Below are 25463 nucleotides of genomic sequence, written 5' to 3' on the forward strand. Positions count from 1 at the left end.
CTTTGATTGTTATGTGTATCACAATTCAAAATAGTTCGCTGTCATATATATTAAACAATAAATAACATTAAGTTATCACAAAAGTTTTGTTTAAAGTTTCCTTAAAATTATACAACCACATAAAAATGGTTAATAAAAGTTGAAAATGAGTTGAACAATATTTTTGCTATAATAACATCTGATCATTTGCTTCATACTGGCAATCAGAATAATTTCGTATTGGGCGTAATAACAATGTCTAGCAAGATCAATATGCCATGCATTTACATTATGTTTGGGCAGAGACGTAGATAACGTCTACGTCTCTGGTTTGGGCGAAAATTAATTAATTCACTTTTATTATTAAATCTATTTGATCACACTATTGTACCAATATATACATGCGGTCCCGACATGTGGGTATATACTACTAGTATAATGGTTACATCACGAGTTTCTTGTCTATTTTGCATTAAACGCCGCAAGTACAATTTTTACAAACATGTAATATAATTGCCTACAATATTCACTCATTATGCAAGACTTAGAACAATCTCGAAAATTAAACAAAATATGTTGCCATTATATCGAATATATATATCAGGGCCGTACGCATGAATTTTTTACTGAGGGCCCAGCCGGGGAGGGGTATATCCTCCCGAATTATTTTTTGGGAATTTGGCATTTTTTCAAGGTGAATTGTAATGCTCAGAAAACGTTTGTAATGTACAGTTATGGTAAATAACCAGTAAATCAGTACCTTCCTGAAGTGAAACCTCCTCTAAAGTTTCAAAGTAAATGCCTAAAAAAATGTCTACTGGGTACGGGCCTGTATATTAACCAACAATGCTGCGCATAAAATATCGGTTCCAAGAGATTTTGCCAATCGGCGTAAACGTTTAATGTCCTGCGAAAATAAACCAATAAAAAAGATTGTATTTTACCGAATTTTTATTAAATACACGTCATACACACGTAACTATCAAATTCAAATTGCAAGTGGTAGATGGAATGGTATACCAGAACAAAACCTTAGATAATAATAACATTGGCAGCAAAATTGTCTAAAAATGACCAAAGGCATACAATTTTATTTGAAATCGCGATACGTATTTGTATTAAACCAACTTTATAACATAAGGTTTGCCCTGAAATGAAAAGAAAGTTCTGCTCTGTTACCATTGTTCATTTTAACATCCGGTAATATATATCCAAAGTGCATTTTACGTGGACCGTTGTTAATGTCTCGAATACATTTTGAGTAAATTGTTTCATTGGAATATTACTGTTAATTGTCACTTCAATTCGTTAATAAATTAATTGGTCTTCAATTGAGGACACATTATGGCACACGTTGACTCGTTTAAGTTAAGTGTTTCGTGTTTGTCACGCGTTTATTACGGGTTTGCAGCTAATTAAGGATGTCCACGTGACGTGTTAATTACGATCAACTCGTGCCTTTAATTGACACGTGTACATTTCGTATATAAGTCTCGATTAACTTATTGTAAACAACAAAATATTATCAACTAAGAAAGAGCAATCAAGAAAAGGAAATATTGCAATAGAGCCTTGTAGAACTGCTTATTATAAAATCGTCTTATTTTGAGAAATAGTTGCGTTTTCTCTTCATACGCGATGAAAATGGCTCAACAGAAACAAGCTGGACAGGAGGACTCTAGCTATTTGAGAAAGGTAAATTTCGATCTGAAATATGAATTGTGTTCTGAGAAAACTGGACATAATGCATGTGCGTAAAGTGTTGTGCCAGATTAGCCTGTGCAGCCCGCACAGTAATTTTAAAACACTATCAAGACATAAAGCCTTATTTTCTTGGCATACACTTAATATTAGATCATATATACGACAGTTGAAATGCAATCTACATGTCCATGTTTGTTTTTGCCAAATAAGTTAAAAATCCGCGTGTGGATCGACAGACGTAGTATTCTAAAGATGTACGAAATAGCATTGAAATTAATGCTTATTTTGCTTATACTGTTTTAGCAAAAGTCTTTTTTACTGTATCATAATTAATAAATCATGTGATTATGTCACAGCATTAAACGTCAGATCCGGATCTTTTTAAGTTGACCTTGACTACACACTGACCATAAGAAACATATTGCATTTTGATTCTTTATCTTGTTTCTTTAGCACTCGAAGCAGTCAATATAACATAGCTATAATAATGACGCCATGTGTTTCTCTTTTCTAAGATCCGGAAGCCGCTGGTGGAGAAGCAGCGACGGGAGCGCATGAACCACAGCATCGACCAACTGAAGCGGCTCATAGCGGACACCGTCAGAGAACAGGTAACACTTGATGGTTTTAAATTGTTTAGTCAAGATAAAGAAAGGAAGGCACACTTTCCTTATTTGTGCGTAGAAATATAACTCAGTGTCACCATTATTATCATTATCAACGTGACTGGCAATATAATGTATCAGCACCTGCATCGGCAAATTTCTGCTACATTTCAAAGAATGCCTTTGAATGAAAATCTACTCTGTACACATACATGTAACGCAGACAAGTTTTTTTAGGGCGTAAAATTACAACAACAAGTTTGTAAAACATTACATATGTAATATGTGATATGAATATTAGCCTTCAACGTAAATAAATCATCCGCGAACTATCATCATATCTTACATATAAATGTAAATGAATGAGACATATTATTATTTTCTTTATCTCCAGACGTCTCCCATGACGCGTGTAGACAAGGCTGACATTCTGGACCTCACAGTGTCCCACCTTCAGCAGCTTCAACAGCGCCACCGCTCAGTTTCCATGGCAACTGAGTCAGCCGCCTACAATTCCGGGTTCCAGACTTGTACAAGGGAGGTAATCACGTACCTTACCTCTCAGAAAACTGCAGACATCAAGACGATCAAAGCGCTGAGTTATCATCTACAAGCGACGCAGTCTGTTCCTCAAAGGTGTGTAAGAAATCAGATGTCCGTCGGACATCAGATGTCTACCCCAGTGAAAATAAATGACGTCAGCAAAATGTCGCCATATACGCTCAACACTCCGGATTTTTCTCCCATCACATATGCAAGCGTGTATCCTGAAGGATATTTCCATGCAAGGCTGTTCACAGAGAGCAAATCGAAAATCTCGTATTCTAGCAACGACAGTTCGTCAGACTCGTGCTATTCAAGTATGAATGCCTCATCAATGGAAAACAGTGATGTCACACCTGAAGTCATTGTTTCTATTGGACATGGCGACACAATTGGTCTCGTGATTGAGGAAAAATTATGGAGACCGTTTTAATTTGACATACATCTGTATATAGGCTGTTATATGTTCTGTTTGTTAAGTTTGCTTATTTTTGTACTACTCTGAATAAATACATGTGCCTACGTTTTTTTAAAACACTTTAACGTAACTATTCAACTGCAAATGTAAATGGGAGTGTGTCTGGTATTTCAAGTCATTCTCTTTTTGCCGCCAGTATTTTTGTTAATATAGTGGTGTCAACTCTTTTTTTATACTACGAAATGTAGGCCGTTTATCCAAAACCAAAATCTGGTTCTTAAGATGCTCCTACCCATTTTAACATTCATTGAATCCAAAACGGTTTGGTCTAATGTAAGTAGTGTACCGGACGGGTCTGACATTCTGAATAATGTGGAAAATGTGTGTCTTGTTGCTAGCACATTAGAACAGACCAGACGGCGGAAATCGAACATTTTTTTGCGAATCCAAACATTATTCCCAATAACTCATTGTAAAAGACACATCCGACTAGAGGCCGATGTTATTGTACATATATATATTTCAACGACACGATTTATAACCGGAACAGGCGAATGTCACGTAGCTTAGGACTAAAGCTTCGTAGATTTGAGCCTCGCTCTGTGAAAATGGGGTTTAAAGCATGTGCGTAAATTGTCGTCCCAGATTAGTCTGTACAGACCGCACAAGCTAATTAGGGACAACACTGTACGCTTTTATAATATTTTTCGTTAAAAGAAAGTCTCTTCTTAGCTAAAATCCAGTTTAGGCGGAAAGTGTCGTCCCTGATTAGCCCGTGCGAACGGCACAGGCTAATCTGGGACGACACTTTACGCATATGCATTATGCCCAGTTTTCTCAGAACATGACTCATTCAAAGCACAAGGTCGTGTTTTATTTCAATTTAATATTCGCAATCCGTCTCTCAATCAAATGCTGAAAGCTTGCTTAATTGGTTCTGGTAATGACAATTTGTAACAAACCAGTCGTTTAAAATATGAATATTTCATTATATACATATCTACGGTACCAGAATATTGTTTTTTTTGCGAAGATCTTGCAATGTGCGGAGCGATTACTTTACATGAATATAGAAAAATAATATGTAGCACGTCATAGTTGAGTAAGACATGGGAAAACGTTCTAGTTTGTTTGTGTGTCAAACTTGAATGAAGTTGAAAACAGTACTCTGGTTTTGCCTTTGGTGTTTGTATTGCTCAGTATGCACAACTTTCATGTGCATTCAATCATAAAGCGAATAGAAACGTACCTATTATGTTTCCCATTTGTTTATTGATAGACTTATGTATTTATGAAACTTTGACGGGCATAACCAGGAACACCGTGTTTACGATGCGTTGTGTTTTTCTTGTCGTTGACGTACTTTTATTAAACACATCGGGGTACACAAGTATTTAAACTTGAAGCATGAAACACTGCTTTTGCTGGCGTGATCAAGAATGATTGACTTATTGGCAGATAATTAGTTGTATAAAAGTTATTAAACAAGAAAGTAATGCATTGATGCTGTCCAACAACAAATTTTAAGCACATTTGGGTCATAAACATATTCGTAAATTTGTTGATTAATTAAATACCAAAATTCAAAATGGAGTGAACAACAGTCAATTTTGAACATTACAACTTATTAAAGGTGTAGATCTATAGCTATTATCAACAGGAGAGTTTTCTGATTTTAACATTTTTCTGGAGTTCTTTTACAGTAACAACACAATTCTAACTTCTATAGCTTCGAATTTATATTCAATATAATGTTATTTCTGGCAGCACAACCCACGTGTCACACGGGGGTATAACTGAATATTTACAGGGCATTGTCGTGCAACAAGATTGTTGACCGATGACGTGTAAGTGCTCCTTACTTAATTTCGGTATCCGCTAATGGACATGCGCTATCAAATTCAAAAAAGTGTCCAAAAAAGTTTGTATCTCATCATTAACGTACAAGTCAAGAACCATTACGCAAAACATGATATTTTGCAAAGCAATTATGTCTTATATAATCCGTGTAATGTACTTGATTACTTGCTTAAATATATTTGTCTTTCATACTATGTGCCAAATGCTCAGTAATTGATACGACCTTTAGTTAAAGAAACGTCAAAGAATAATGAACACCCCTGTTGAGTGTAAATACAACATAATAGAACATTAAGATTGCTATTTTGGCAGGCAATATTTCTGTCTTAGTGCTTGGAATATATCTGAATGCGTAAACAGTCCCCATGGGAATACTCATATTAAAATATAAGAACGCAAACGACTTTTCGTCTTTATAGGCAAACCCATGAAATAATGTTTGTATCACTATATTGCGTTAGTGTCCATCTGTTTGAGGTAAGCAATCATTTACAGCTATACCCTTGTGACTTAAAGTATTACTTAGACATTCAAGATTGTCCCTTATTTCCATAGGAAATTAATTAAAGGCTACATAATGTATTTGTTTTATACGTAATAGGTATTAATACATATGGTGTCCAGAGAACGATATTCTTAACCGATATTTATGCGGTCCAGATTAGGGGTATCCGATTATTCCCAGGAGTTCGAAAATGTTCAGCAAATGCAGATGTTCGTGGCGAAATGGGCGCGGCTACGATAGGAATTTGCATAGGTATTGAATCAAATACACATTACAATCAATCAAATAATGTTTAAGACTATGTAAATGGCTGGATGATTTAACATCTTGCAAATGAATTGTTATAAATTTTACTTAAAAATGTGAAGGGGTTTATTGTGCAATTCAACTCAGCTTTGAATATTGATCGCGACAGTCTCATATATATGGCATTTTTTATTCACTCAAAAGAAAAGGGTGTAAAAGGGACTTGCTAGATTCAGACGTCTAACATCTAAATGGTAATAAACACGGTTGGGAGACCGCCGCCCTATATACAACGAATATGATGGCGGAGCATTACTTCTTTCATTGCCATACATACCATTTGCAGCGAATAGCTCTATTCACTGCGCTAAGATCGTTTCATCCGCTTAATTGTGAAGTGCTCCTCTATGGTAAGCCTTCACTAAATAATGAAAACAACACCATCATTTTTAACGAAGTTAAAAAATATATTATTACGACAAAGCGATTCATTGCTTAGCTACTTTTTTCCATTTTGCTGGACAGGACTTATTACTATCTTTATTAATATCTTTATTACTATATGTATTATTATCATTATTAATATCCTTTTTTGTATAAGTTATATGTATATTTTCTTAACACTCATTATTATATTTTTGATTAATTATTATTATTACTATTTGTATTACTATTTTTGGTAACAACTGTTATTATTAGTAGTACTGATGTCATCATATAATAAATATAATTATTGAGATTTATGTTCCCAAGTGTATATACTGTGTAAATGACATGATTAATATTTTATGTAAATTTGTCACCATTTCAACATGTTAAAACTATCGCAAGGGAAGGACCCCCGATAATGTTGAAGAACTTCAGGTCTAACCCTTTTTCCATTTTGTATGTATGGACCAATGTATATATTTGTATAATGTCATTATCTGGAAATAAAATATGTTTAAAGTATAGATTCTTTTCGCAGGTTTGCTTGAATTTTGACATTGTTACGCTCTGTGATACATGGCAATCTGCTTAAGATTATTTTACGCTACAACATAACATTACTTGCTCGAATATAAGACAGTGTAAAAATACATCAATAAATAACATTTTACATGCATATATTTAATAAGCCACCACGGTTGTTTCAATACACAAGTGGCAAAAGCGAAATATAACGGGGGTACTATTTGATGGCACAAACGCCGAGTTTTCAAATATGACAAATATTTTCGTCGGTACAGAGGACGTTTCCCTTTTGTCCGGTATATTAAAAGGTATGTTTGAGAGCGATTGCTTAAAAGAAAAAAAATTAAACTGATATAAATAAAACGATGAAGTAATAGATTCATTTTCAGAGTTATTCTTTCAGTTCGCCACCAACTGAAAAACCTAAAACATAATAAACATAAACAAGATAAAAGCGGGTAAATAAACACGTTCAGATGTGGTGCACAGCAAAATGCTAATGCACATCCGGAATAATGGGATAAACTATGCTATAAAAATGTGGCAATAATTGAACTTTCAGATACAGACTACGAATTTCAAAGAGGTATGAAGGCAAAACTGAATGGAAATGGAAAGCACAAAACCACAAACGCGAAGGGCGAAACGGGCTTGTTTAAAGAAGCCGTCCAAAAGATTAATGGAGACACTTAAATTGACTGAAGAAAAACGCAAGCAAAAAATAACAATATAAACTTTGAAGAATTATCAGCGTGTATGTATATTGATTTCTGTCCGACTTATATGTTGAGTCAATCAATCGATTGTTTCTCGAATGTCATTGGAATATTGACAAAAAGCAATGTTTGCACTATATAGTTAGACAAACTTTTTTTTCGTGCATGGTTTCGGAGTTCGCAGTATATTGGAGAGGAGAACGTTGCCACATCCCTAATGAAAAAGAATTTTTAAGAATATGCAATGACAATAATAAAGATTTCAAAACACAATGGACACTGACAAATATCTTTATGTTTATCTACCATACAACCTTAAAATACCTGTATTTTGGTGTAATTGTCACAAGACTATCATTGGAAGTCTTGTTACGTGAAAGCTTTTACGTGACTGTTTGCATTGCCACACTCATTTTAATGGTGGGGAATAACACGTATGGGTAGTTTTTGTTAAAATTGTTTTTGTTTCGGAGCAAGGTTTAAAATGTTCTTTACTTCATGTAATATAAATGTAGTTTTGTAGTCAATTCCATGTTTCAGTATTCAAGATCACCCTTGTGTTTAAATGTTAAATGACCTGTAAACAATTAGACTCGTTGTGGGAAATCTTTGCTCAATGCATGTTCGTAAAGTTTCGTCCCAAATTCACTGTATTTTAACATGCACCCCAATCCTACAAACATATGTTTAATCAATGAAATCTCGATATGTATTTGTTTTTAACCAACTTTAATATACTCCGAAAACTTTGAAGATTTATTTGATGAAATACATTTTAAGAGATTGTTAATAAATGTCAGTAACTTATGTCACTACATGTATAATATACATTAATTAATCATAAGCCACCTTTTTACTGATGTTTAACGAATTAATGTTACACTTACTGCATACTGTTAATCTGAGATAAAAAGAAAGTTTTGTTACTTCTGTACATTGTGACAACCGGAAATATATATATTTCAAATTCATATTACTTGAGTCGTTGTCAACGTGTCGAATATTTTCTGAGTAAAGAGTTTTCTTGAAATATTACTGTACATTGTCACTTTAATTCGTTAATGAATAAGTTGGTCTGTAATTGAGAATGCTTTGTGGCACACATTGACTCGTTTAACTTAGTGTCTCGTGTTTGTCACGCGTTTATTACAAGTTTGCTGCTAATTACGGATATCCACAAGACGTGTTAATGACGATCAACTCGTGCCTTTAATTGACACGTGTACATTTTGTATATAAGTCTCGATATACCACCTCTAAACAACAAAATACTATCAACCAAGAAAGAGAATACAAAATAGAAAATATTGAATTATAGCAGTGTAGAACAGAATATTATAAAATCTGCTCTTGAAAAAGATTTCCGTTTACTATTCAAAATAAACTTTGAAAATGGCTCCATTGAAACAAGCTGGACAAGAGAATTCAAGCAATTTGAGAAAGGTGAGTTGTGAATGGAAATATGTATGAGCCTCCTTCTGGGAAAACCGGCCTAATGCATGTGCGTAAAGTGTCATCCCAGAATAGCCTCTGCGGATCCGGGACGACACTTTCCACTTTTATTCTATTTTTTTCGTTTAAAGGATTTCATATCGAAGCGGAAATCCTGGAAAGGCGGAAAATGTAGGCGATGATTATTCTGTGACGTCACTTTACGTGCATTTACATGCATTAAACGCCGTTTTCCAGAGTGCAGCTCGTATTCAGTTGACCGGTACTTCAATAAACAAAGCATTGTAGCGTATTGCATTTAAGGAGCACTTGTCATTTATTTGTTGACGTCGCTCTGGAGAGCGGCGACTATTATGTAATCCAATTTCTTTCGCTTATGGGAGGAGAAGTTATTTTACGGATCAATGTATATATTTTTGTTTTAAGAATATCTTGCATAGTGGTGATTTTTTTTGTAAATAAGTGTAAATAAGTACTGCATTTGTGCCTATTACATTTATTACAACATTTATTGCCAATAATGCAAAGGTAATTGTTTTAATTAATAACTGATCCACAATTGATCACAGGGGAATGATCACAGGGAGTGGGCAAATACGCGAAACTTTCTGGTTTTGTATAAAAACAAAACATAATCAAAATAGATTTATTTTGTTGTTTTTCTAATTTGCTTATTTAGTGGAGAATCAATGTAGTACGATATTTGACGACCTATCGCGCAAGCAAGTTTATTGGAAGGCGTAGTGGTACGAAAACGTACAATGTATTAGTTTATTAATAGACATATACTAACGATCGCTATACACAACTTCACCAAAAAGAAGTACATAAATGACGTCAGCCGGAATAGCTCAGTTGGGAGAGCGTTAGACTGAAGTTGTTTACGCAACAATCAGGCCCCCGGTTCAATCCCGGGTTCCGGCACGAACGGAACAGTTCAGCGGCTGACAATTTTTTCACTCAGGTTAATAAATATAATAAAGCTTTATTGTATGTAGACATTTTAAAATCCATTTTACTACAATTGGACATTTTTATTAAAATTAAAGGATGCCGCGTGGTGACAACGTTAATTAAAATTTCGTACATCACTTAAATATCTTATAAAAAAATACACGTGTTTTTATATTAACAAATAAATGCAAACAACACATCTATTATCTATGTATTTTTATGGTTGTCTATCATAGGCCCTAAGTACTATCCCTACCACATACAGAGCGCAAAGCGCGACATGTATTATTGATTGTAACAATGAGTTGCGATAAAGGAAGCATCCGCTTATCAAGGTGGAGCTGTGTCCCAGCAACCCGTTTCCCTAGAGTCAAGCACTCCTCGGATTTTTTTTTAAGAACCACATATAGAGCGCGAAGCGCGACACGTATTACTATCCAGGTGGTATAGGCCCTTTAGCATTATCCGACCATTACGTCCATAGTTATCTTCCTAGGAATTGGAGAAATTTTGAAATCGTTGTTCGAAGTCCAAAATTTTCATCCGATTGTTCCCAAACTTGCACAGGTTTTTTTTTTATCAATGAGGACCCAACCCAAACTCTCTATATGAGCAATATCGGACCATAAGTCAAGAATTATGTCTCTTTGAATTTAAAAATAAAAGTGAAAAACTGCTTGGAAAGGTGATTATGTCAACATTTTTCATCAGATTCTTTCCAAACTTACTGTGTCTTCATATCAATGAGCATTTTTACCTCATTAAAAAATGAGAAACATCGGGACAATAAGTCCAGAATTTTTTTTCTATTAAATTTGACAAAATAAACAATTTCCACTTGTTCAAAAGATTTCACAACTTTCGTCTGAATCTTTCCAAACTTGTTAAGTGTTTTATATCAGTATTACTCGAACCCTATTGAAAATGATGAATATCGGAGCAATAAATCTATTATGATCTTTTTCTGAATTTCAAAGTATTGTGAAATGCAGCTTCTTTATGCAATTTACAGTTTTTATTCAATTTTTTTTTCAAACTTTTACAGTGTTTTCATATCAATGAGTACTCAACCCCTATCGCAAATGAGCAACGTAAGAATAAGTTCAGAATCATCTCTAGTTTGGTCAAACTTGACCCCAGGGGCATAATTTGAACAAACTTGGTAGAGGACTTTATATGCCACTACATACCAAATTTGGTAGCCCTAGGCCCAACGGATATGGACAAGAAATTTTTAAAGTTTTTACAAAAAAGGCCTTATATTAGCATATGTTCAATGTTGTGACCCTCGGGGCAGGGTCAAACTTGACCCCAGGGGCATAGTTTGAACAAACTTGGTAGAGGACTATCAGATGCCACTACATACCAAAATTGGTAGCCCTAGGCCCAATGGTAATGGACAAGAAGTTTTTAAAGTTTTTACAAAATAGGCCTTATATACGCATATGTTCAATTTTGTGACCCCCGGGGCAGTGTCAAATTTGACCCCAGGGGCATAATTTGAACAAATTTGGTAAAAGACTATTAGATGTCTCTACATACCAAATTTGATAGCCCTAGGCCTAATGGTTATCGACGAAGAGGTTTTGAAAGTTTTCAAAAAATAGGCCTTCATTAAGCAATTTTCAATTTTGTGACCCCCAGGGCAGGGTCGAATTTGACCACAGGGACATAATTTGAACAAATTTGGTAGAGGACTATTAGATGTCTCTACATACCAAATTTGATAGCCCTATGCAGAATTGGTTATGTGCGAGAAGATTTTGAAAGTTTTCACAAAATAGGCCTTAAATAAGCAATTTTCAATTTTGTGACCCCCGGGGCAGGGTCAAATTTGACCCAGGGGCATAATTTGAACAAATTTGGCGAGTTGAGCTAAAAACTGATTCTTTGTTTAGCATGCAAAGGGGATGGAGGAACATTTGTTAGTGCCTTTTTAAAAAGTTGTTTCATTGTGTGGAAACTTAAGTTTAAAAATGTATACACAATGCCTAATATGTGGCAAATTCCAACAATGTCTGTGGTTTTTCATGTAAAAATAAGAGATGTGTTTGTCAGAAACATAATGCCCCCTATTGCACCGCTTTGAAGCCATATTTTATACCTTTAAGGATGACCTTGACTTTTCAGTACTCAAAATGTGCAGCTCCACGAGATACACATGTATGCCAAATACCAAGTTGCTATCTTCAATATTGCAAAAGTTATAGGAAATGTTTTTAAGTTTTCGGACAGACAGTTAGCACATATAAGTTGGTTTTAAAAATTGGTGTAAACATTGGGCACTTATATAGCTCAAAGTTACCGGGAAACAAATTCTTGTGTTCTGATTTACATACATGTATTTACACTTGCAAAATTCAAAGTTAAGAATGGTAATTGTTCTCTTATTGCCAACAACTGCATAAATCTCAACATTGTAAACTGGTTGTTTTGTCTTTATTACTACTTTTGTACATTCTTTTGTATTGCCCTCTTTATATTAACTTTCAACATATATATTATATCCAGTAATTGTAGATATCAGATGTTTTGTGATGTAAATGTGTAGGGTTCTTGTTACTTGTCACGACCATTTCCATTTCATAATGCCTTAACACTGATATAGGATATTAGTGATTTTTGATTATTGTATTTATGTAAACTTATTCTATATGCTGATGAAAGTGTCATCCTTTATTTTCACAAAGATCCTAGTATCATCAGTAGTGTTTTTTGTAAAGAACTTGAAAATTATATTAAATGGTTAGTGGATAACAAACTGTCTTTACACCTTGGAAAAACTGAATGTATAGTGTTTGGTTCCAAAAGGAAATGATCTAAACTTCATAATTTTAATGTAAAATGTAATGATCACACTATTGTTTCTCAATCATCTGTTGAACACCTTGGTTCAATATTCGACACTGATCTTTCTGCTACATCTATTGTTAATAATATTATTAAAAAGGTGAACTCAAATATAAGATTCTTCAGGGGCGTAGCTAGCATTTTTTTAGCTGTAGGCCCGAATATGTTACATGAAAACCTACATCTAAATGTGATAAAAAGATAATAATATAACCAGTGCTCTCTAATAATATATGCTAATTACTATTTGATCTCAAGACTATAGTCTCAAGTTTAAATGAATGATATTTTTATGTGTATTAATGCCACCATTTTTGTACATTTGCCACCCATATAATTATAGGACCCTTTTGGAAATAAGTTGCAAAACTTTCATGGGAAATCCTGTGGTATATATATATATCATGTCTTGATTTCAACATCTTGTAACTACTTGTTATTTCAGATCTCTGCTAAATACACTGACTAGTTACTTGTAACTGAATTTAACTGATTAACTTTGACTGTGATATTCAAAATGTGATCTATCACTGCATTGTGATCCAAAACCTGTGATAATTGTTTTCCAATTGTTAAATGTTGTAAATTGTATGATCTGTACTTGTATGACATATATATACATATGCATGAATAAATCAATATTTAGAAAAGTGTGACTGACACTGTTTCCAGACATATTACAGTTAAATTACTTCATGTTAGTAATGGCAGTCAGGGATGGAAAATATCTTTTTACAATTGTTGCCTGCACTGTCAACCATATTTAGTGTTTTTGTTTCCCATCTAAAGAGCACCGACCCAAAACCATGGGCATGCCTGTGATATGTATCTTAAAGTTTCTTAAAAGATAAATAATATAAATTTTAACAACACCACTGCTCAGTTTTAACATTTCCAATACAGTATGTCTTATTTTGAGAGGCCATTCTGAATTGAGTTCATTTCCAAGGGCAAAGTTATGCCTTAATATATTAATATTACCAAACTGAACATTGTTACACTGTCCCTAATTTTAATGGCACTGGATTGTTTAAGGCTTTGAAAAGCTAGTTGCCTGGCCGGGATAACAACATCTGGAATTAAAATGCCTAGGATAAAATATAAACAATATCTGCCAGAAGTACTGTAGGGTTGCCATCATCAAATGTAAAGAAAGAATCGTTTTTCATATTCAATCAAGCCCCACTCATTCCATTCCATGAAATCTTTCAGGTGTCTAAATACTGATAATAGCCCCACTGAGGGCCGTATGGCTATGGTCCATATACAGTTTGTGACTGCCTGGCTGGTCACTATAATGCCATTGGGACCAACGTGGAGTTTACTATTTCTTATATTACACTGAAGAGTTTTCTCTGTACCACTGTACAGTGTTGTACGATTGTTTATGGTACAGAACATAAACATATTGATTAAATCTCAAAGTTTGTCGCCTGCAGCCTGCAGCAATGAATATAATTTAAGAAATATTGATTCTTTTAAGTTTGAATAATGCTGTTGTTTTCACTTCAATAAACAACTAATTGGCTTTCTTAAAATTTATTAAAATTTGAATATTTTGCATGCAATAATACCTAATTTTAAACAATAACATTAATAAATATTCTATTATATTACTCCTTAAAGATATTGGTCCTTATATATCTATATTATCGGTTGATTTAGTGCACTTTTATTGGTGTGTAACCCGAACTATATTTTCGGTGTTATATCTTCCGCCTAGAGGCGTTAGACATATCCTTCCACCAAATACACCCGAGAGACGATCGCCGTTATGGCGGAATTGTCCGAGGAGTCCCGATTGAGTTTAACGGTTTATAATACAAAGACGAATGCTTCGGTTATTTATAGGAAAATATGTACGTCACTATCGGCTCGGGGCGCTAATTTGTCTTTGCTGCATTTTATGAAATTCGGCTTTAATGTATATTTTTTCTTGCCTATTTTGTGTTATTGTAACATATTTTATCAATATATTACAATTAAACACATATAAAAAATCGTATATACCCGCTTTAACACGTATAATATAATTCATAACCAATATATCGTAAACGGTTAATACAATTAACGCGGATTTAATTACACAAGTCAAAGTGCTCTATCAGAAATAGAATATTAAAAATACATAAATAATGTAATACACGTAAATATCAAATGGTACTAAGATCTTTTAATCCACATTGATGGATTTCTGAATGGTGTCGCAAAGCGGCACAGGCATAAATTGGTATTTGCACGAACATATATGGCGTTTTATATAATTAATACTGAAACTTTTAGTTTACCAAATAGACAGTTTATTCAATAAATAAGATTCAATGATCCTTTAAAATACCATATACCATTTTAATTTTCTTTGATCAAGGCATATTTTTGCTCATAGCCATTTAATAGATCAGCGATGCGTTTGTTACAAAGTATTTTGAAATATATGCAACTATTATTAAAAAATGATAATAATCTGATAGACATACATCTGCTCAACCGCAATAACAAAAACATGCGTACAAAATTTGAGTGAAATATTATTGTCTTGGCAAATTACTTGACTTTGATTGCCACTTGTATTCCATCATTTAACCAATTGGTATTGAATAAAGACTCTTTGTTGACACACGTTGACACGTTTAACTAAAGTGTTAAGTGTTTGTCACGCGTTTATTACAAGTTTGCTGTTAATTAAGGATATCCAAGTGGCGTGCTAATGGCGATCAACTCGTGCCTTTAATTGACACCAACAGATTTGATATATAAGTATAAAGATACCTCGTCTAAATATGCAAGTTCTATCAGCTGAGAAAGACTAGTTTAGAATATTAAAATATAGCATCATAGCAGGGTAGAAACATATTTTGTTTTCAAGTGTCTCTGATATTCTCTGAACGAAATGAAAATGTCTGAATTCAAACAATCGGGACAGAAGGACACCAGCTGTTTGAAAAAGGTGAGTTGCAATCTAAAATATTATAAATTGAAAGACAAAACTTGTCCGGGCAATGTCGTAAACTAAACGAAAGATCCACAATATCCATCTCATCAGAAAACATTTTGTAAGTACCGATGCATTAAATTGATTAACATTTTTTAAACTTCGGATTATACCGAGGCTTCGTTTATAAAATGCATAATAAACGTCTACAGCTGCCTTAGGGTGCATTGAAACTTCATAGCAGAACTTCGTCTTGCATTTATTGAACATATTAACATTTAAGGCGCAGCAAATTCAAAGAACGCATTATAATATGTCCGAAACGGAAACAGGTCACCATGACGTAGTGGATCGGGTGTCCGCCCGCCTAGCGATTGGGAGATCAAGGGTTCTATCACAACTATGGTAGTGTTCTTCATATCTCCCCCAAAAGACACCAAGAACTGGTTCTTCCCAGGCCCCAAATTTATTGTATAGTTAAGTGTGTTGATTCTCCAGAGGAGTCCTGATCTTAATCGAGATCAGAAAAAGACCTAACTCAATTCGTTCCCGACTGCATACAGTTGCGTAAAACCATTATTATAAAAATAGCTCAAAGTCAGAAAAGACCAAACATGGTAAAACGTAAAATTTTATTGGGCACTCATATAGAATACCACACACAATGTGTTCCTCTGTTCTCAGATCCGTAAGCCGCTGTTGGAGAAGCAGCGATCAAAGCGCATGAACCACAGCATCGACCAACTGAAGCGGCTCATAACGGACACCATCAGAGAACAGGTAAAACTTATACGTTATACATGGTTTAGTCAAGATGCCTTTGTAATGTAGACATAACGGGCCTATTTTTCTTATTTGTGTATGGAAAATGTAATCAAATGTCACCATTATTGTCCTCATCAAAGTGATTGTCAATCGTATGCCATTATCACTGTAATCATCACCTATATCATCAATTGCAGCTGTATTGATGCGACAAAGTAAGCTTTTGAACGAAAATGTACTCTGTACACATAAACGTAACACCGGCCAGGTTTAAATGGCTTAAAATTTAGCCGACAAGCTTGTTTGACATTCATATAGTTAATATGCGAAATGGAAATTAATATGCAATGTAAATTACTTTACAGTGAATTATCCATAAATGTTGTATATACATGCACATGAATCAACGTTATTATAGTTGTATCAACAGACTTCCCCGATGACGCGTTTAGACAAGGCAGACACTCTGGATCTCGCAGTGCTCCACCTTCAGCAGCTTCAACAACGCCACCGTTCAGTTTCCATGGAAATTGAGTCGGCCGCATACAAATCCGGTTTCCAAGCTTGTGCAAGGCAGATAATGACGTACCTAACCTGTAAGAAAGCTGCAGATCTGAAAACTATCAAAGCGCTGAGTGACTACTTACAAGCGACACAGTCTGTTCCTCAAAGGTGTGTGCGAAACAGAAGCCAGGCGGGCATCAGATGTCTACCCCAGTGAGAATAATTGACGTCTGCACAATGTCACCATATACACTCCACACTCCGGATTTTTCTCCTATCACATACACCAGTGCGTTTCCTGAAGGAGATTGCCACGGGAGCCTTTTCGCACTAAACAACTCGAGAATTTCGTCGTATTCTAGCAGCGATTGTTCATCAGACTCGTGATACTCGAGCATGAGTGGCTCATCTATGGAAAACAGTGACGTCATATTTGAAGGCTTGTTTCTATTGGACATGGCGACACAATTGGTCACGTGATTAAGGAAACATTGCGGAGACCATTTTAGTTTGATTAAGGTAGTGCACCTCTAATGATTTCCCGCGATTTCTTCGAAGGTTGAAGAGCCTACTATTAGGTGCCGTAGCCTAGTGGTTAAGGCGATAGACTAGAAATCTTTTGGGATATTCCCGCGCAGGTTCGAATCCTGCCGACGACGTATACTTTTTTGCGACGCGTTTTATTTATTTTCTAACGTAATTTGATTTAATATGGCATATAAGCTATATTTATTGTTAAATATGTTGCAATTTTTATGCACATTTTTCAATTATTAAAATTAAAACAACGTTATGGCGAAATTGGGTGATTTACTGTTGAAAATACGAACCATGCATGTTGCATTTTTATTTTTATTCAAAAAGTAAACGGTAAATCTGTCTAGTTCTTGGTATTTTTGCTGTATATAGTGTTTCTATAAAAACTAAGTTTAAAATATGACTTAAATGATACTATTTTGAATTTTATGACACTTTGTTTTTAACCGACCCAATTTTTACTTGGCTGAAATCACTTACATTTCATGGTGCTCTTCCATAGATAAAAATTTGTAAAAAATAAATGTCTGTAAAAGAATACTTATTTCATCTTGTTTAAACTTCAAACACCTTTACAGCATCTGTACACACCAACTGCATGCCCATATTTGGAAATTTGAATGAATTATGGAACTTTTATATACCCCAGGGGTGAAAATAAACTGGACAAAAGCCGAGCGTGGGGGTGGTTTTGAAAAAATCGGTATATTTTTTTAAAAAGCATGGAAAGCCTACCTACAAATTTGCATGTCGTTCAGTGAAATGATGCTGAAAAGGAAAATAATTAATTAGATTATATTTGGATATGTGCCCATTAGAGGTGCACTACCTTAAATTTTCATATAGACTGTAATATGTTCTGTTTGTTAAGTTTGCATTTATATTATCTACTTTGAATAAATAAATAAATATTCATCTACTTATGAGTCTTCTGATTTCGATTCAAGATTTTCAAGAAAATTAAATATTTTGTTAATCCGTATTATTATTTCACAACTAATGTAAATGGAACAGTGTCTGATCATACAAGTATTTCATTTGTCATGGCATGTACTTTAACTCCATAGTGGAGTTGTGTCGAGCACAGATCAATCGCTGGTGCAGACGTTTGTAAGTGACCCAACGTTTGAGATCTGACTGCGTGTGATTCATCAGCCGGTGTCATGTATATCGCGTTTAGCGCTACCAACGCTCGATTGTTCATAATCGGCACAAGTACTACTTTATAGTAGCCCGGGTATTCTTAAGTATACTACCAAGTACCTGTATACGGACGCAGGGTAGGTCTTCTAAACGTTTTTTCGTAAACATTTCGAAACCATACAGGAGTTATTTTCAACTTAAATCGAAGTTTTAATAAATCGATCTGACGTGTTGGCGAGTTTGAAGAGATTTTTCGTTCCTTCGTGTAGGCGGGTTAAAAAGTGACAAACACGACAACACCCCAGTACGACACATATCCAAGTCAGGACTCCTAAAGTGGCTACAAATGGCATAAAAGTCGGATTGGCGCGCCTTGTTTTTGTTCTGACGATTATAGTTGTCGTTCTCTCTAGTTGTCAATGTCATAATATTCGTTTTGGCGCGCTTTTTGTTATTCTGGGAATATGTGTCGTTCTTCAAATCACACCAACACGCTTGATCAAAATGGTAAACATCAGCAACCATAACTTCTAATTTTTATATGTAAAAGATATATGAGCGAATAAAATTGAAAGAAGCATAACTAATCGAAAACTCATCCTGAATCACACCAATAAGTTAAGGGTTATCACAAATTTGGAAATCTGCAAAATGGAAACAAACTACTTTTAGTTTATCGACTCAGCCATACAATAACTATTGCATGTCTAATTCATCAAAACCACCGTTTCCTGTTGCAAATGAGCATCGAAATAAAGTGCCAATGGATATTTTATTTAAAGAAAGATTATACGATTGATACAAACATGTTACAATAACACAAAATAGGCAAGATAAATTATACATTGAAGACGAATTTCATAAAATGCAGCAAAGACAAATTAGCGCCCGGAGCCGATTTTGACGAAGATATTTTGTACATATTTTCCTACAATAACCGAAGCATTCGTCTTTTTATTAAGATCGGAGTTAGTGTTCGTGTGTCGTATGAATAGATGTCGTTGCAGGACATTAAAATGATCCGTAAAACTAAATTTAGATTCACATCGTACATGCATGATTTACATGCTGGCAAATTCGACTGTACATACATTTTCGATTTCAGAATGAAATATCTGGCTTATTTCGCATTTTTCGACACATGTTGTTCTTAACTGTTATTTGAAATATATGTATAATAAGTTTTTAAACATTTTATATAAATTCATAAATATTTGACAAAATCGTATGATCTCCCTTTAAGAAACAAAAATCTATAAAACATGTATGCTTGTTTGTTATTATTTTATATATATATATATATAAAGTGTCATGAAGCATTTTCGTTACAATATTATATTTGTGCAAAACATGATGTGGTCACCGGTTGGTTACATCTTCTTGTAAGTGTTTGATATATTTCTGTACATTTCCCTTTTAAGACACAATAGCTCATTAACTATCCTGTAATAATGACATCAACGTTAGAAAAGCTACAATATGGTTTATACATTTATTGATATATTAATCTTGACATACGATGTAAATATGTGTTAATTTTTTAAATTAAACTACAAAGTTTCTGTATTTACTGTTTTCTACACTACCTGGTAAACATGATATATAACCGTTAAATACTATCTTCGGAGGAATTACAACAGGCTCATTTTTGGTTATTAAACTTGTCTTGGAAAGTCTAATTTAGATTTTGAAAGAAAGAAAATGGTTGAAAAGCTCTGTCAAATATGCCATCTAGAACCAAAATTGTCAATACTTTAGCATATGAGTTTCTTAAATAGTAAAAAATCAAATTCGAAATGCTCAAGCATAAAATTCAGTAAATAACCAGTAACAATAATGCAATAACAATAATGCTTTTATGACATTTTTCGTTTAAATGAAGTCTCTTCTTAGCAAAAATCCAATTTATGCGGAAAGTGTCGTTCCTGATTAGCCTGTGCGGATTGCACAGGCTAATCTGGGACAACACTTTACGCACATGCATTATGCCCAGTTTTCTCAGAACACGACTCATTTACTCCCAGTCTGTGACTTACGAGAGATTCTGTACGATCAAGTGGAGGCTGCTTGAGGTGCTATTTACTGTTATTCTTTGAAACGACAAATGCATTCGTCTACAATGAATTGTTTTGCATTCTGTGTACTTCCACAGAATCCGCTGTTATGCATATCGAGCCTAATAGAAAATCTCAAAAACATCAACAACAATAGTTTGGTTACTTTTAAATAAAAAATAGAAAAGCGCTTTAATCGTTTTGAAAAAATTGTTATACACATGTACATTACAATTTTCAAAATAATCCAAGTATGCCTTTATAAGGCGCATGTAATTATTAATACGTATTTATACTTGATGACTTTATTCTGTACAGCATGCAAAGCTGTAAGATTGCTATGAAAAATGTAAAAACACAAAACACAACACAATTAAGCACCATTCAAACATTAATATTGTTCTTTTGACGTTGTATTATTGTGTGTTTTCTAAAATATTTCGCTGCGGGTAACACAGTATTAAAGACATTAATGATGACACGACATGAAAACAATCAATTGTCGTCTTCACACATTGAAGTGAATACATGAATACAATGGGAACAAACCGTGCTCTTCACCAAACATAATGTAAACTTAACATAATGCCCACTTAATCCACCATAATGTCAACTTTACCCAGCATAATGTGAACTTAACCAAACATAATGGATTTGATCAAAATTACTGTTTTACTAATCCCAACATAATGTTAACTTTATCCAACACTATGTTAAGTTAACTCATTATAATATCAACTCACCAAACATATCAGTTTTTCTCAAGAAAATGGCGTTTTTGCGTTCTATAATATCACCTTATAAACGCTTAGTATGTGGTTTGGACTCCGCGCTTAGGTTAAGAAACGACAGCAGGACTCCGTGGCGATGTTAGACGTTATTTTGGATTTAAAACAACAACAACATCAACAACAACAACAACATGAATTGACGCTGTAACTTTCTTACTGGGACTATTGGTGTGTTCCAAAAACTTATAGTTACGGTCGGAGTGTCGAAGCAGGTCCGGTGTTACGGGTTATAATGCAATACTTATTTATCGTATCTAAACTCGACGCTTCCATGTTGGGTTTAGTTTCATACAGTTTCTACAGAAAAAGCATATTATCCCAATAATCAGTTGGTTTAGCGTTGTCTTTAAATTGATCATAATTATTGTGAATGTCCCATTTTATATTGCATGTTCCAGCAACGTGTTTATGATTTAAACACGTGGTGGTATAGGAAGGCTAGATATTGGATACATATTTCGACAGACGATTATTAATGTAATGAGTTTAATAAACTACGCACGCTATGGTTTTAAGCACTCTATATTGCTTTCGACATATAATGTTTCCTTAAATTATATCAAATGTGAGAAAATAAACAATGAACCTTTAATCATAGTCATGTTATACATTTTATCTTCGTTCTGGAAAAAAGACTAAATACACGAGCGTTAAGAGTCTTTCCAGCTTAGCCAATGCAGTCCGCAAGGAATACTGTAATTTAAACGCGGTTGTGCTAAACAATGGCTTGATACACTTAAGTTAGTCAAATCAATTGAGATCTGTGCAAATGACTGGGCGGTCATTGACCCAAGTTCCAGGTCTTATACCTCAGTCACAAATAATCCGGTCGACGGCCGATGTGTCCGATCTTCAGGCGTCGGGAAGACTGGATACGTCTGAGCCGTTCGCCGTCCGATGAGTGACACAATGTAATACCTCAGTAACAAATAGAGACCGATCACCGTCCGATCAGCGAACAATTTATTTTTCCGATCATCGGGCTGGCGCCCGGCTAATGATCGCACGGTCACCGGGTCATTTTGTAGCATCGGGTGGCGTCGGGAGTAATTGTAGGACTCACGTAAATTTTACCCGACGTCCGGCCCGGTAAAGCATCGAGTTGAGATCGAAAGAAGATCGGACGATCAACACCCGGCGATCGCCCGACATCGGATTCTTTGTACGTGTATCATGACGAGCTCCTTCAGGCGTCCGTCAGTCATCATGCGGAGGCCGTCCGACCAACAGACGGTCGCCGGCCGATGTATGTCCCTGGGAAATACCTTGAGTTGCGTCGATACACGTACAATTAATCCGATGTCGGGCGATCGCCGGGCGATAACCGTGCAATGATCGTCCGATCTGTTTTCGATCCCAATTCGATTTCTTCCCGGGCCCGAAGTCGGGTAAACTTTAAAATTAGGCTTAAAATTAATCAGGACGCCGCCCGATGCTACGAAATGACCCGGTGACCGTGCGATCATCGGCCGGACGCCAGTTAAATGAGCGTAAAAATACGTCGTCCGCTGATCGGACGGTGATCGGTCTCTATTTGTGACAGAGGTATTAGCGGTGTTGGTAGAAATAAACTACGCGCTAACGCTTCATGCAAGAGTGACTTCTGTTATTACAAGGAATTCGTCTTTCCTCATTCATAAAAATTATATGTGTAGAAGCGCCACTTAATCTGAAAACTGGTCGATAGGACGGGACAGCTGCTTATTCCATTCCATTCAAAAATATAATTCCATTTTTGTGTGATGCTGTAGAAGATGAGATTCATGCTCTCTCGGCATGTAGTATTTATGATAAACGTATGTTTTCCCTAAAAGCTAACTCTTGTAATTCTAAATAGAGTGTTTCAGAACCTTAAATACCATTGAACAATGTAGATCTTGAATATATGCAGAAAATTATATGTATATTAAACTTGAGTGGTAATACCGTGGCGTCAATTTGTATGTTTACCAGTGTGTATTAAGACAAAACTGGTTTCAGCCCGCGGCTGTGAATTTATTGAACCGATCTGAAACAGATTATAAAACATAATTTATAATTAAATATTAAATATGATGGTAGCAACATTTCTAGTCATGGTTAGTGTTTGGTTACGCCAATTGACTCGGTTGTATAGCCTCAATGGTCATTTACCGTTCACGCAAGCCAAGAGAATGTTATCAATTATTTGACGTGTCCCAAGAGTAGACAGTTTGTAAAAAAAAGCTAACAGAGCTAATTGATATAATTAATCTTAAAGTCATCTGGTGTAGAAATTAATTTCCCGCTATTCGGTCGCCAAGTGATGATAAACATGTTTACGAATATCTACTAACAAAGAATCAATGGGTTTCAGAGCGACCCCGGTAACACATCTCGTCCTCGAATTTAACGACAACGTCAATCATCGCGACTAAAATGTAAGTGTTTATAAACTTGTTCATGCGATTTGTATGGTGAAAAAGTTGTAATTTACCTTTTCGTTGATTACCGCTTGTAACTGTTGTAGAATTGTTTTTCATGCATGTATAGTTGATAACTATACTGTCTGAACAAATAAGCATTATTTATTGTTCGAATATTGTATGAATAACTGATGTTCAGCTGGTAAAAATATGTTAGCATGAAATATGATTATTAGAACACCATTTATCTAAATAAAATTGAATATATGACAATATATTAACATAATGATAGAACTACTCTAAAATTAAAGTCTCCCAGTAATTCACCAATTTACACGGTTCCATGCAGCCCGAAACTTTTATATGTAACATTTGCTTTATTTCAGGCGTATTACATTTGATGCACAAAGGGCCGCAATAATTCTGACTATGGTCGTATTTAATATACAGCGGTCATATGGTTCCAAGAGGTCTGTTCGCTATTACAAACAACCAAACGAACCATCTACCATTGCCCAAGGCGGGTGTGCGGTTTGTTGCTCAGTCGAGTATTCGGATATCAAAGCAGCGGGTGTTATGATAGCATCTAATTCATGCACGTGTACTGAGTTCGGAATTGGTTGGGTGCTCACAGCTCCAATGAATACCATCCCTGGAAATCAATATTTCACGAAAACGGCACTGAAACACGAGTTCAATCCAGCGGTAAGACATTGAGTTTATATTTACATTTTATACTATCTTAATAATATTTTTTATTCATAGGAATGATTCGTTTTATGGTGATTATTACACATTAGCAAGCAATTTATTGCTGGAAAAGATAAGCGTTGACTTAAATTTAATAGATTAAAGACAAAAGGGTTGTTTTTGTTTTACTACATATAATGAGCGTATTTGGGTGTGATTTATATGTTATAGTGTGAATCGGTATTAAAATACGTTCGCATTTATATTCAGATTGGAATAGGTAACTACGATGTACCTGTTCCTATTAAAATGGCAAATGTGCGAATATCGATAACGTTCGGACCAATCACAAGCCTATCCGAGTAAGAACAGAACAGAACAGAACATGTGTTTTATTATGACTTGCACAATGTACATCGTCAATATAACAAAACAAACAAAGCATAATTAAGAACATTCATGTCACGGTAATCATATATTTACAGTAACTACGGTATACCTGTATATACGGTATACCTGGTCTTTATTATAAAACTTATTACATTTTATTGTGATATACATACTTATTGTGATATTCAAAATGTTAAAGTATGTGTCCTTGTTTTACGAGGATGAACTTACATTTAACAATGAGTTTCTTTTATTTAATGCGTATTTAATAAAAAGAGAAATTTTAATTAATTTGGTTTTGTTATCAATGCCCAACATTTCCAAAAATTTAAACATTGATGGGCGTTGGTAATAATACTTTGGTACATATATTTTTTGCGTATCTCCTCTAAAAATGGACATATAAGCATAAAATGATATTCATCTTCAATATCATGTGAATTACAAAATAAACAATAACGCTGATCCCTAGCAATTCTATTTCTAC

General features: G+C 34.7%; 1 protein-coding gene across 1 annotated transcript; it reads left to right on the forward strand.

The window, feature by feature from the left end:
• Positions 1 to 1623: 1623 nt before the first annotated feature.
• LOC127840504 (transcription factor HES-1-A-like) lies at positions 1624 to 17064 on the forward strand. The gene is made up of 5 exons (XM_052368921.1): positions 1624 to 1674; positions 2199 to 2294; positions 2683 to 2829; positions 16403 to 16498; positions 16936 to 17064. The coding sequence occupies exons 1-5, from the start codon at positions 1624 to 1626 to the stop codon at positions 17062 to 17064; spliced, it is 519 nt and encodes a 172-aa protein (XP_052224881.1).
• The last annotated feature ends 8399 nt before the right edge of the window (positions 17065 to 25463 follow it).

The sequence above is a fragment of the Dreissena polymorpha genome, chromosome 8 (assembly GCF_020536995.1).
Source record: "Dreissena polymorpha isolate Duluth1 chromosome 8, UMN_Dpol_1.0, whole genome shotgun sequence".
In the NCBI taxonomy this organism is placed as follows: Eukaryota; Metazoa; Mollusca; class Bivalvia; order Myida; family Dreissenidae; genus Dreissena; species Dreissena polymorpha.